Here is a 13037-nt window from a genome sequence, read left to right as displayed (position 1 = left end):
ACGAATATGGGAAGAGACGGACGGTGAAGGGCATGACGGAGATATATCGATTCTGTATTTTGCCTCTGCAAGGGAACGGCCTCGGTATATTGAAGTTCATCGTGAGTTTGCCAACCGCCAGTTTGTGGACTCTACTCACAATATCTTAGGGAATAATATCGACCCCGGTTTTAGAAGAAGCCATCGCAACTTGGTTCTTGAACTCCAGATCCTGCAATCAGGCCAGCATCTACGAATCACTTTTTTGTCTGCGTTAGGTTGGTCTCCTGCATCCTTCAGCGCTCAAGGCATCCATGTTACATGGCCCCAAAGTTCTCTCTTTTCTCATGTCCCTTCCTCGTTATCGTCCGCCTTCATTGACCCTGATTCTTGCTTACATAGACCTGCAACTCTTTACCGAGACACTCTTTAAACACGAACGCCCCCCTGCATTGCAAGTCCCTCGTGTGCCTTCGCTGTTCGCTGATGGGTCGGCCGCCCTCCCATGGGGGACCCCCTAGCTCAGTCCCATGTCCCTTAGCTTACCCCTAGCAGCTGCCTAAACCTTAAAAGGTCAACGCCTAAGCCACCCCGATGAAGGCTGACAATATCTCGCCCCATGCCCTGGAATTCTCGCAAGCTCCTGTCCAACTGCCATTGTCCGCTCGCATGGCTCTTCGCTTCCTCCATCGTCTCTCACATGTGGCATCAGACGGAGCCTCTTCATCGCTTAACGGGCGTTCTCGCTCGCCAATCTATTTTTAAATCTTGTCTGTTCCCAGTCTATCTTAATATCTCATAGACTATGTCATGGTTATTGCCATCCATAGGCTAATCCGCTTACTCCACTGCCTTGTCAACTTTCACTTTTAATTGCAAGAGCCTTGGCTGCGTATCATGAACGTTGCCATACATGCCCTTCAGTCTGCCTGGTTGATGGCCTTTGTCTGTGGTATGTTCGAGCTCTGACTCCCGACTCCCTGCGCCTCCTCCAGAGCTTCTGAGCATTGCCATCTTGGCATACTTTGAGCCTCATGGTGTATACATAAGTCTTGAAGACAGCTCCAGGTTCGGCCAACGCGCATTGTTACCCTCTTGGGGAGCAGAACTCTCGAGTGCCCGGAGAGGATACATTTCTCGCTGCTCACACAATAAAGCCACCTACCTCTGGCTATAACTGCAGGGAGTGGGGAGTTGTTAACCATGAAGATGCCGGTTTCATTCAAGGTGAAGAACCGTACGGTTAACTTCAACTATATTCCTGTAAGTTGTGCTTCAGGCCAGCAGTTTCTCGGCAGCTCTGAACATACGAAATATAGGACCTCGACCTCCGCCGTCGCCGTGTGTTCGATGAGCTCGATGCCACTCACTTCCAGAGCCTCGTTGTGTTTGTCGCTGGAATAGGTTTCTTCACTGATGGATACGATGTAGGTTACCCCATGGTACTAAAAAGTAGCTGTTGGATGCTAAAGAATAACTGATCAGATATTCGCCGTCGGAATGATTATCCCCATGCTAGCTCACGTCTACTGGCAAGGCACCATGCCAATGCACATCGAAACCGGCATGAGAGCCGCCACTTTACTAGGCACAATTATCGGACAATTCGTCTTCGGGATACTTGCTGACCTCTACGGGAGACGAAAAATGTACGGCTTCGAGCTTCTCATCGTCACACTGTCGACTATCGGGGTTGCAATGGCGGCTGATGGTGCATCTGGTTCCATGAGCATTGTCGCATGGTTGATTGTATGGAGATTCATCATGGGTATTGGTATTGGAGGTGACTATCCGCTCTCCGCAGTGATCACCTCTGAATTTGCTCCAACTCGATCGCGGGGCCGGATGATTTCGACGGTTTTCTATATGCAGCCTTGTGGTTACCTCGCTGCAACACTGGTGGCGTTGATAGCGATCGTCGCGCATCGCGGCAGTATTCCACAGAGTATCCCCACGCGGGTTGAAGACATTGTATCCTGTATGGATAATCCAGAGTGCCGACGTGCAATGGATAGCGTGTGGAGGTGGGTGATTGGCATCGGTGCCGTACCATCTGCCATTGCTATATTCTTTAGATTCAGTATTCCTGAGTCTCCACGGTACACGATGGAAGTGCTAAATCGACCAGACGAGGCACTTGAGGATGTCAACGAGATGGGCTGGCAGCGAGTACCCCAAAAGACTATCGCTCCAGGTGATGTTGAGATGCAACTATCTCCTCCACCAGAGCAACAGTCTCAATCTCAGCAGCCACCAATGGCGGAAGGAAATAGCCTAGGGACGGAAAAACCACCAACCTTCTCTCATAGGCCTGCCTCGGCAATTTCAAATCCATCAAACCGGCCCATATCCAATGATTGGAGCCATTTTGATCCCCGTCAGCACCAACGGAGCACTTCACGAGCGACGGACGGTGCCTCACAGCGTTCACCTCGTCGTGTCTCGCGGACACGTACCGTCTCTAGCGTCCATTCCGGGGCCGGATCATCCTTATCCTTTTCTACATCCAATGATGATGAACCAGCAGATAGTACATTGGTAGAAGATGATTTCTCACCTCCTACCAAAGAAGCTAGCCAATGGGCTCGCTTCCGTACTGGCTTTTACAATCACTTCATCACCAACGGCCACTGGCCCACTCTCCTTGGCACATCACTTGCATGGGCCTGCTTCGATTTCGCATTTTATGCTCTAGGCCCCAACTCTTATAAAGTGGTTGGCAAGATATTCAACGAAAGTGTGCTATGCTTCCCCAGTGTTGTCGAGCATGGAGGCCGGATGCCGACACCTTGCCTTCTTCCTAACCGCAGTTTATACGAAGATGTCCTCCAGAATGCATGGCACTCGCTCATCATCGTTTCTGCTGGCTCAATAACAGGCGGCCTGGGCATGATCAAGCTCATCAAACGCAATTCTCCTCGCACCATTCAACTCTACGGCTTCATTGTTTTGGCTGTGATCTTCGTTATCATCGGCGTCTGCTTTCAAGTTGTTAACAGGTCTACTTCTGTGCCCCTCATTGCATTCCTCTACGTCCTTTCTCAGATTTTCTTCGAGATTGGCCCTAATGTCACTACCTTTATGATTCCAGCCGAGTTGTTCCCAACTCGATTCCGCTGCACCGCCCACGGCATCTCCGCGATGACTGGGAAGATTGCATCTGTCTTGGTACAGGTATTTGTTGCTTATGCGCCAATTGGCCCCTACAAGCCATCTGACAACAACCCTTCCGACCCCAACTCCACAGATACCAAAGCTCAATGGCTAGGGTACGTGGTTATCATATTTGCTGCCTTTATGGTGCTTGGAGCCGCGGTTACGAAGTGGCTTATCCCTGAAGCAAGACAGGCTGATGGTCTCGCAAGACCACTGGAAGAGTTGCAATATCTTGCTAAGATACGGAGACCAGCAAAGAAGAAGGCTGCTGCGCCTGAGCCTGTGAATGGCCAAGGAGCCTCTGTGCCTGAAATCGGGCCAAACGGCGTGCTTACCGGAGAAGGTAATGCGAATATGAATGCGTAAGGTTATCAGGTAAATAAATAGATAGATCTATGATATCATGTATATGTAATGGGATGGGCTGGTAATTAGGGTACTTTGGCAAATATCTATATATGTGAGTTGTGAGGTATACGACACGAATAATTGATGATATGAATTTAATTTAAATCTGATAACAGAAGACATAACACAGCATAAAGACATAGCAGGTCAGAAAACCATCAGGCCAATGCCAACACCCATACCCATGTAGCTATATTATCCCTATCCCCATACCGTGATGACCCAACATGCATCGTAATGAGACGTAACAAAGACTAAGGGAAGACGGTATATATATATACACAAGGGCTTCGTAAACCAACAAGAGTCCGAAACAGAAGGAAGGAGAAGATAAGAGTTATAACGAAGATGACTCGGAAAAGTTTAATTCCTGCGATTCAAGCATTGTTAGTATTTGAACACGTTTCATATACGTAGCAGGTGATAAGACTCACATAAAAGAAATCATCATCTCCCCCTTGACCTTTGCCTTCAAGATTGACGCAAGCTCAACATCCAGATCCACTTGAATTTTCACTTGCCTTGACTTCGAGTCTTTGATGTTGGACGCATCAGGCGTAGGGGTATCGGTGTTGCTGTTGACTCCGTTAAAAACTTGCTTGAGGGTGTGGAGTATTCCAATTGGTTCAGCTGGTGCAGGCCCGTTAGTACTGCCGTTGGAGCCAGCTGCAGTTGATGCCGCAGGCTGAGTTTCTTTTCCGGTAGTTCCGTCCACTTGAGCACCATCAAGCATGCTCGGGGCCTCCTGCTCCTGAGCAGCGTGTTTGTCTGCCTTGACTTTCTTTTTTTTTGCAGTTTTCTTTGGCATTGTCGGTTGACCTACAGACGTTGTTCCGTCTTCAACTGGGTCTTCACCATTCACACTAGCACCGACATTACCGGCCTTCGAGCTGAGCGGCTCGGAGTTACCTATTTGAGCTGCAGGTTCATCTGCTACCTTTGCTTTCACAGCCTTCTTCTTTGGCTTTATCTTTTTAGGTTTGGTCTCTTCTCGAGGGGGTGATTCGCCTCTATGATACCAGCCTGTTTGTGTGCCGTTACCCCATCCGTCATCCACAAATCCATCATCTTGAGTCGGTGGAGATGGCCAAATATCTTGGAGCGGTGTGGTTGAGGGAGCACTCTTGGTTTTCTTCCGATCCTTGGATTTTGCCTTGGGTTTGGTGGGTGCGTCGGAGCCTGGCATCGGGGCGTCCTGCTCAACGGTGGCATTAGGGTCAACATTCTCAATATCAAGCTGTATCGTATCCTTGTCAGCAGGCACTGAAGTCGAAACGCCGCCGTTATCGTTCAATTCGCTATCGACTGCGGCTTGTGCCAGTTTCTTTGCTGCCTTCTTTTCCTTCCAGTAGCTGGCGCGGCCCTTCTTCTTCTTCGCTGCATTTGGCGATGATGCGGTATTGGATGACGCAGCCTGGTACTCCCGGTCTTGAATTGCGCTCCAGCTATTGTCCTGCTGAGAATCCATCTCCTCCTGGTGTGTTTTGACTCCGCCGTTGGTATCGAAGGTCGACGACTCGTGCGTACCGCCGTCCACAGAGTTCACAGTCATAGCTCCCACTGTTCTGTTCGAGGCGGCCAGGAAGCGGCTTATATGCTCTAAATGTCCGTAACACTCTCCACGTTGCCTCTCTGTTTCTCTCACTGCCGCGATGCGACTTAGCTGTTGTTGCTTTCTCGATTGCTTCGTCTTTTTTTTTCTCTTGTTTATTTTTTCTTTTCTATCCAAAAATTTTGTTTTGATGACATAAGCTCGGAACAAGTGGGTCTGGTGGAGCCTTCCCCGTTTGAGCCTAAAATTAGGGCTTAAGGAAGGGAAGGCATAAGGAAAGCAGTTGAGAGCGACGAGAAGCCGGCAAAGGAACGGAGGGCAAACGTAACGGAGGATGGAAATGAACGCGGTATAATGGCTGTTTACAGGTCAGGTAAACAAACATCACGTGAACGCCTTATGTCTGGTTCCGGGCAGTAAGAGAAAAGCAGCTATCAGATAATATGGTCCAGTAGATGGGGGAATAACTGTGATATCTGGTATCTTTGACCTAGCCTCTAGGAGGACTAGACATATATTATAGCTTGAGGCCAGGAGGAGTCAGTCGGTTCTAGGGAGACTTCAAGGGGCGTATGAGACTATTTTTAGAAGCGTCGATCCGTCATCAAGGCACCAGTCCGGGGTATAACATTTTGGTTTGTCTGTTCCATGGTTGAGTATATGGAAGAGAACCATGAGAAATTAGGTAGCCAGCGGCTATCCCGTATATCCCTGAGAGACCAGGAATTTCTTTAAAGACCTCAGGATATTTTCTTTCCTTCGCGAGCTTTGACAACGGGAAAGTCGAGAGAGTCTAGGGGGAGCTTAAGGAAGAGATGCTTGTTCGTCCATGCCACTTGTCCTTCAGCGAAGCCTTCAGAGTAGGCTGGCGGTGGCGGCGGATCAGTGATCTTGGTGACCAGGTATGCCGTTGACGCCTCTGCAATGCCATAGAGCAAGACTCCCAACACGGGGATGCGAATCATAAGGTAGAACCCAACTGCAAATCCAAACAGCACTCCATCTCTGTCGAGGAACCACCGTCGTTTCTGATCAGCAGTGAATTTGACTCGGCTGAAATACGGCTCAAGCTAGGTAGAGTTGTTAGCATATAGTCACTGACGGTGCAAGAATGTCTATACACTCAAGGCTTACCAACTCTCTCATCAAGCTGCGAGAGGCAAAGTAACTCTGCAGAAAGACAATCAGATACTTTTTATGTAGTACCAGACCGGTTCCAAAGACCACAGCCGCTGGTCCTAGACCAACAGCCTTGTTGAAGGTATAGAAACTTGCACATGGAAGAACGAAGCGGCCGACTAAGGGGAGGTGTGAGAGAATGTAGACTGCCAGCGCCATGCCGGTTCGTTTTCCGTAGCGAATGGCAAAGGCCTTGAGAGGCGCAAGGCTCGATTTTTTACCATGAGACATGCCGCCTTTGGAGTACATCCGCAGGTTATCATAGTACATTGGCCGGAGTGTCGTCGGGTCATCGTCCTTGTGCTTCTGCGTATAGGTTATATCAACCCAACGTAGGGACTCCATGAACCTGTTAAAGGAAATGTAAGTCAACTCCGTCTAGTGACCATACCAAGGAACAGGCTTATGCATACATATTGTCCAGGGTTGGCGTGATATACCGCATCAGGGTCATGAGGAAAAATGGCACCTGAAGGACATAGTTGGACACGAAGTCCAGTGTCCCGACCACTTTATCATCCCACACAGCACTCTCGAGGTCCATAACCCAGGAGAGAAGCCATATCACCAGCTTGACAGCAACGATCTGGCAGTCATCTTGTTGTTAGCCATGGCCGGAGAACGAGAGCGGGCAGGTTCCTGCGTACCGGGATCGCAACGACGAGGTGGATGGCTATCCCACTGCAGACAGCGAGGGCAGCCTGTTTGTAATGCTCCGACTTGAAGAGCCCCGGGTTCTGCAACGCCCTGTGTGCTGTATTACCATGCAGTCAGCGAGTCTGGTGGTGACATCAACTGTTCCATCCAGGCTGGAGAGGCCTACCGCCCACGAGCGTCAGCTGCGCGCCCCGGAGGATGGCATTGGGTTCGAACTTGGGCATCTCGATGGCCTGTATATGCGTATCTGCCGCCGTCAAGCGTCCTCCGTCGAGTGTTGATCGCAGTTATCGATGTTGTTGGCGTTTTGGTGGCTGATGGTGCCTCTACGTCACACTAACTAGTGAGTTAGTTGGTGGACTAGTTACCAGTTAGTTGGTTAACTATCTATGAGGTCAAAGTCAAGCAGCACAACTTGAAACATCCACAACTCCTCTTCACATGCGCGCGATGTAAGAGCGAGGACCTTGGATTTGTTTACCTTCATCTACTTCGACTTACGCTCCTTTGGTTTCTTTTCTCGCTCTTTTCGTCCGTCTTTCGTTGGCTGTCGCTCGCTCTCTCCCTCCGCCATGGCCGAATCGCCATTCCCCCTGCGCCGCTCCTCGACCATCCCCCGAACCAGAGCCGTCTCGACGGGCAGATATAGCCTGGGAGCGCATGAGCTCTCGCCCAGCGGCCCCTCTCCCTCAGACGAGATCCTCTACTCCAGCCCCTCTGCGAAGATATTCAAGTTCGAGCTGCCAAACTCCTCTTCGTCCTCCCCTATCCTCCCCGACCTCGACTACCCTGTGGACGCCATAGAAACGCTCCCGTGGGAGCTGCCAACAGAGAGACTGGCCTCCATCGGCCCACTGAAGATAGAGACCGTTGCGGGCTCGGCTACATTTCTGAAATCCGGCAGCGTGGTGTACCCTTTACTCAAGAACAGCCAGTGCTGGTGTGTGGACCAGGTCTCTAGATTCGTCTTCAGGATACGGAAACTCACCTATTATCGCGTCGAACTCCCCGGAGAGACGGAGGAGGATAAGAGCCGGGTCGAGAGCTTCAAAGAGGTCCTATCCGGAATTATCAGATATGAAATCACCCCTTGTCCCTTTAAACGTGGGTTCTCCGTGGCCCTGCCGGAGGAAGCAAAAACACCCAAGAAGAAGAAAGCATGGCAGCCGAAATTACAGTCCATGCCTCCTTTTATACCGCTGAATCTCCCTACTGATGTGCCTTTGGTTGCCCCGTGTGATCTGGAATCAAATGGCGGGCCCGTACTTGATGTGCGCAAAGCCACTTCTCGGGAGCAGGAGCAGGACCAGGATACGGAGAACGACCCGTCTGTGGCCACTGATGGAGAAGACTTTCTGCTTGTATCGGATAATATGCAGTCGGATAGTTCTGCAGTGACTCCGCCTCCGCAGACATTCCAGTCCTTGGTGGCCAAATTCCAGCAGTTCCAAGATGCAAGCCCCACGGAGGAAAAGGAACACCAGGAGTATATGGACGACAGCGAGCGGATGTCTGACTTAGGATCTTACCATACATGTGAAATGGATGATTCCTTTTCCCCCTCTGACACCCAATACTCGGGCCCTCCGTCTCCATGGAATGAAGGGACTACTGCTGCACCTTCTTTGGCGCATGGCGAAGATACTTCAGACCGATCTCCGTCTATTCCAGACTCTGACCCTTTTATTGATTCAGATAACAATAATATGAGCCGAATATCAAGAGAATTTCTGTCTACAGATCTACATTCAACTCCTACGCAACCTAGCTTTGACAGACACGGATCAATCTACCTTTCATCCGAAGAAGGTGTTGGCGTTGACGAACCCAGCCCTGATCTCCGCCAACGCCTTCGTAGCAACCGGAAGCGTGATCTATCACCGCTCCCACCGCCTTCTACTCTATACTATCCCTCTGCGCGGTCTCCCGCCAACCATCTCACTCACACAATCATGAAGAAGACATGCACCTATGTCCTCGGCCCACCAGTCCAGTTCCTCATGCTACTTCTACGTCTTGCTGCAAAGGTGGCTGCTACCAGACCATCTCCTACTTCCCCTGACTCACCGGACACATACTCTGACCAGGATGACATCGGTGATCTAAGTGAAGACGATTTTGGCATACCAATCCCCTATAGCTCCTCACTTAAGCGGGTGAACTCGAATTCACTAAGCGTCTACGATTCCTTGGACGAGGCAGATTAGACCTCATTTCATTCTGTTTTGTTTAGGCTGTACTTGTACCTCTTGTGTCCTACTTTTAATTTCTTTCGCTCTTTCTTTCGGTCCATCTAGCATGTTGTGTGAGCGGTAATGACGGTTTGGGGTTCCAGGCACCATATGCAACATCTACTTGCATTAATGACATTTTCTTTGGCATTCATCGGGAGGTGGTTTACTTTTTTTTTCTTGGCCATAGCTGTACGGGGGTCTTACTGGACGTATAAGATGTCCCACTCGTTCGCATTTCTTTTACTGCAGCATTCTTGGTATACCAGCCATCATTGAATACCGTTTCATTTGTTGAAACTGATCCGTCGTTTCCCGTATTTCTCTATGTCCCAGTACGCAGTAAGAGACCCCATCTAACGCCAAAAAATGCATACATATCCCAAGAGCAAAAAGCCCTTCCTCAACTCAACAAGACATATCACCAGCACGAGGCCGTCCTTTAACTAAGCTCTCTACTCCTATTTCTTTCCCTTAGCCTTGCCTTTCTTCTTTGCGCTGCGGTCCCTCTTCTTCAAGCCCACCATGCCGGCCTTGCATATCTCTGCATACCGGCGATAAAATGCTTCTATCTCTTCTGGTTTCACGACCGTGGAAGCCTTAACTTTCGAATCTTTGTGTCTTCCATTTGATGCCCGAATTAGGATCATTGGCGGATTCGACTCTGTAGGTTGTGATTCATCTTTACTCGTAGTTCCTGACTGGAGACGTTTCTGTGTAAGGAACACCGAGCCGCGGGACGAGGCCGACTGCTTGGCGAGGAGGGACTCGAGAAAGGAGAAGAACTATAGCCGATACGCCATTAGCTATCTGGGCCATCTAAAGCACCCTGTGTATCGTGGGGTATATTTCGTCCTGTATCCATACCTCGTCGTTAGGGAGGTGGGGTTTCGACATTGTTGTGCCGATGTGTAGCTGTCAATGGGGTTCCAGTAAACGTATCCAAGGGAAGTAGATTCTTTGCAAGGACCCAGATATATAATCAGGTCCGCAAGCATGTAATAATGACTGTAAGAAAGGCGAAATTGTCTCTTCTTGCTTGGTTGTTTCTTTTCTTTCGGTCTTTTTTTCGCAGCGTCAAAAAATGTGGACGATTTAAGGTTTAGCGGAATGGCGCTTGGACCACATCATAATTTTTGAAGAAAAGAAATAAAAAAAAAAAAAGTCGAGATGTTGAGGATTTAGGGATGAGATGACGAGGACGACGAGACCGCGATGCGTCGACCGGAGATAAATACCACACGGCTCCCAAAGCAGCTGCGCGAGGAGCTGGGACTGAAGGACAGCCGGGACAGTGGGAGATCCAACAGAGGGCGAGGGAAGCCTCTGAGCAGGAAAGAAAGACGAAAGGAAGAACGGTCACAGAAGAAACAGCATCATCAGCAGCCGCGGAAGCCGGTGCAACGACATGTACGAGGTGACCAGGACCAGGACTCTGGTACAGAAGCTTCTTCGGACGATGATGCTGGTGACAGAAAGCTACGATCGACCGTACCAGCGAAACCGGAACCCAAGTCTATTCTGAAGAAGCGGAAGCGAAGTGATAGTACAAAGAAGAACGACGATGCAGATGTTGCCCTTCCTGAGCGCAAAATCCCACGGGCTGTTCGGGAAAAGCTTGAAGAGGACGACAGGGAGATAGCTCGGCTGGAGAAGGCCTTGGGGCTGAAGGGGAAGAAGAAACTTCCGAAATCTTTTGAAGAAGATGGGCTAGCTGAGATACTGGGTGACCTGGGAGGGTACGATTCTGAGACAGACCTGAAGAGGCGCAAGCAAGACGGCGATGAATGGCTACAGAGCAAAAGGAGAAAAGCCCAGGCTCAGGCGCAGGCTGATATGAGTCTCGACGAAGACTCAGATAGTAACAGCGATGGTTTCGATTTGGACAGTGGAGACGATGAAACGGACGAAGACGATGAAAATATGCTGGATGGATTAGAGGAGGATGACGAGGGCAGCGAAGAGGGCAGCATGGACGAATTCGAAGGATTCGACGACGAACCTGAACAGCCTCCCAAACGAATAAAAGAGAACCCATATGTTGCGCCTGTAACTCCCTCCAGCAAAGACCAACCAAAGTACATTCCGCCATCGCTACGTGCGGCTGCAGCAACAGAATCTGAAGCTCTCATTCGTGTTCGTCGTCAATTGCAGGGCCAGCTCAACAAGCTATCAGAAGCCAACCTGATATCCATTCTCTCTGAGATCGAAAAGATATATCAAGATCACCCGCGCAAAAACGTCGCAACCACTCTAATAGATCTATTGCTTGCTTCAGTAGCTGATAGGAGCACCCTTAATGACACCTTCGTCATCCTCCACGCTGCCTTTATATCTGCGGTGTATAAGGTGATTGGAATGGATTTTGGAGCAGAGCTTGTGCAGCGCGTCGTGGAAAAGTTTGATGCAGTCTACGAGGATAAAAACTCCAGTGGTCATGCCTCTAAGAGCAAGATACTATCAAACCTGATGTCTTTGCTATCACATCTATATAATTTTCATGTTATTGGAAGCAGTCTAGCGTTTGATTATATTCGTCTCTTACTCACGGAGATCAATGAGTTGAACACTGAACTGCTTCTGAAAATTATCAAGAGTGAGTGATACCCTTATACTACTGCCCCTTGTCATATATTAGTACTAATTCCAGCTACAGGTTCCGGACCTCAGCTGAGGCAAGATGACCCGTCCTCACTGAAGGACATTGTGATGCTCGTCCAGCCAGCAGTAGCTCGAGTTGGCGACGCAGCATTATCAGTTCGCACGAAATTCATGATTGAAATGATCACCGATCTCAAAAATAATCGCCTAAAAACCGGCATTGCCGGTACAGCACTGGCTTCCGAGCATATCACCAAGATGCGGAAAGTTCTTGGAACCCTGAATAACAGAAACCTCCGAGCCAGCGAGCCACTCAGAATCAGCCGAGCGGATATTCATAACTCATCTAAGACAGGGAAATGGTGGCTTGTTGGTGCAAGCTGGAAGAATCCTTCAATGACTGATGACCACGGCAATGAACCCAGTGCAGGCCGTGATACAGTTATGACAGACACTTTAGATATCGATATCACCGGAGGAGCAGTTGACTTAGGTCAACTGGCCAGAGCCCATCGCATGAACACTGACGTTCGACGATCGATATTTGTCGCAATAATGTCGGCAACCGACTGTCGAGATGCATATCTCCGGCTAACCAAACTCCATTTAAAACGAAATCAAGGGACCGAAATTCCTCGCGTCTTGATTCATTGCGCAACCGAGGAGGAAGCGCATAACCCTTACTACACCTTGATAGCCCGAAAGCTATGTGGCGAGAAGAGAATGAGGATGGCGTTTATGTTCTCTCTTTGGGATATCTTTAAGAAGATGGGAGAGCGAGGCCACTTGGAGGAGGACAATGATTTCAGTGGCATTGATGCCGAAGACGAGGAAAATGCACTCAGCACAAGAGCAATATTCAACCTGGCGAAGATGTTTGCCAGTTTGATTGCAGAGGGTAGCTTGTCTTTAGGCATCCTTAAAATCCTCGATTTCCCGTACTTGCAGCCGAAAACAAAGACGTTCGTGGAGATTCTTCTGATAACAGTCATGACTCAATCCCAGCAGAAATCACATCAAAAGCACAAGAGCGAAGGCAATACCGACGATGGGTATGACGAGAAGGCTCTAGTGACTATTTTTATGAAAACCAGCGAGACGCCGCAAGTGATTGCAGGGCTCAGATATTTTATCCGCAAAGTCGTTACCAAGTCTGACGTAGTGACTTCGAAACGGGATAAGAAGTTGGTGAAATGGGCATGCAAAACTGCCCTTGATACATTGAGTATCGTCGCGGAAGGAGGTTCAACGGCTTAGAATAGATACCCCAGTTC

At 49.4% G+C, this 13037-nt stretch overlaps 6 protein-coding genes across 6 annotated transcripts; 2 read left to right on the top strand and 4 right to left on the bottom strand.

Annotated features, from left to right (window-relative positions):
- Nucleotides 1-1182: 1182 nt before the first annotated feature.
- TERG_02583 (uncharacterized protein) lies at nucleotides 1183-3501 on the top strand (the record flags this gene model as incomplete). The annotated part of the gene is made up of 3 exons (XM_003237827.1): nucleotides 1183-1242; nucleotides 1299-1406; nucleotides 1465-3501. The coding sequence occupies 3 exons, from the start codon at nucleotides 1183-1185 to the stop codon at nucleotides 3499-3501; spliced, it is 2205 nt and encodes a 734-aa protein (XP_003237875.1).
- On the bottom strand, nucleotides 2333-5254 carry TERG_02582 (uncharacterized protein). Its single transcript, XM_003237826.2, has 2 exons — nucleotides 3978-5254; nucleotides 2333-3913 (listed from the first exon to the last, which is right to left on the bottom strand). Exons 1-2 carry the CDS (start codon nucleotides 5093-5095, stop codon nucleotides 3907-3909), a joined length of 1125 nt encoding a protein of 374 aa, XP_003237874.1. The 5' UTR covers nucleotides 5096-5254; the 3' UTR covers nucleotides 2333-3906.
- A 581-nt stretch (nucleotides 5255-5835) lies between these two features.
- On the bottom strand, nucleotides 5836-7492 carry TERG_02581 (uncharacterized protein; the record flags this gene model as incomplete). The annotated part of the gene is made up of 5 exons (XM_003237825.2): nucleotides 7098-7492; nucleotides 6922-7028; nucleotides 6688-6860; nucleotides 6230-6623; nucleotides 5836-6165 (listed from the first exon to the last, which is right to left on the bottom strand). Exons 1-5 carry the CDS (start codon nucleotides 7153-7155, stop codon nucleotides 5836-5838), a joined length of 1062 nt encoding a protein of 353 aa, XP_003237873.1. The 5' UTR covers nucleotides 7156-7492.
- A 648-nt stretch (nucleotides 7493-8140) lies between these two features.
- Nucleotides 8141-8527, bottom strand: TERG_11864 (uncharacterized protein; the record flags this gene model as incomplete). Its single annotated transcript, XM_047750910.1, has 1 exon — nucleotides 8141-8527. One exon carries the CDS (start codon nucleotides 8525-8527, stop codon nucleotides 8141-8143), a length of 387 nt encoding a protein of 128 aa, XP_047605692.1.
- Nucleotides 8528-9623: 1096 nt separating this feature from the next.
- Nucleotides 9624-10059, bottom strand: TERG_02579 (uncharacterized protein; the record flags this gene model as incomplete). The annotated part of the gene is made up of 2 exons (XM_003237823.1): nucleotides 9624-9947; nucleotides 10030-10059. 2 exons carry the CDS (start codon nucleotides 10057-10059, stop codon nucleotides 9624-9626), a joined length of 354 nt encoding a protein of 117 aa, XP_003237871.1.
- Nucleotides 10060-10377: 318 nt separating this feature from the next.
- On the top strand, nucleotides 10378-13020 carry TERG_02578 (uncharacterized protein; the record flags this gene model as incomplete). The annotated part of the gene is made up of 2 exons (XM_003237822.1): nucleotides 10378-11758; nucleotides 11819-13020. The coding sequence occupies 2 exons, from the start codon at nucleotides 10378-10380 to the stop codon at nucleotides 13018-13020; spliced, it is 2583 nt and encodes an 860-aa protein (XP_003237870.1).
- Between the last annotated feature and the right edge of the window lie 17 nt (nucleotides 13021-13037).

The sequence above is a fragment of the Trichophyton rubrum genome (assembly GCF_000151425.1).
Source record: "Trichophyton rubrum CBS 118892 genomic scaffold supercont2.2, whole genome shotgun sequence".
Taxonomy (NCBI): domain Eukaryota; kingdom Fungi; phylum Ascomycota; class Eurotiomycetes; order Onygenales; family Arthrodermataceae; genus Trichophyton; species Trichophyton rubrum.
The sequence above is the reverse complement of the archived record's forward strand: the minus strand, read 5'-3'. Positions and strand labels throughout refer to the sequence as shown.

What these genes read in the sequence shown, in the direction of transcription:
- TERG_02582 (XM_003237826.2), bottom strand. Translation starts at nt 5,095, where the DNA reads ATGACTGTGAACTCTGTGGACGGCGGTACGCACGAGTCGTCGACCTTC.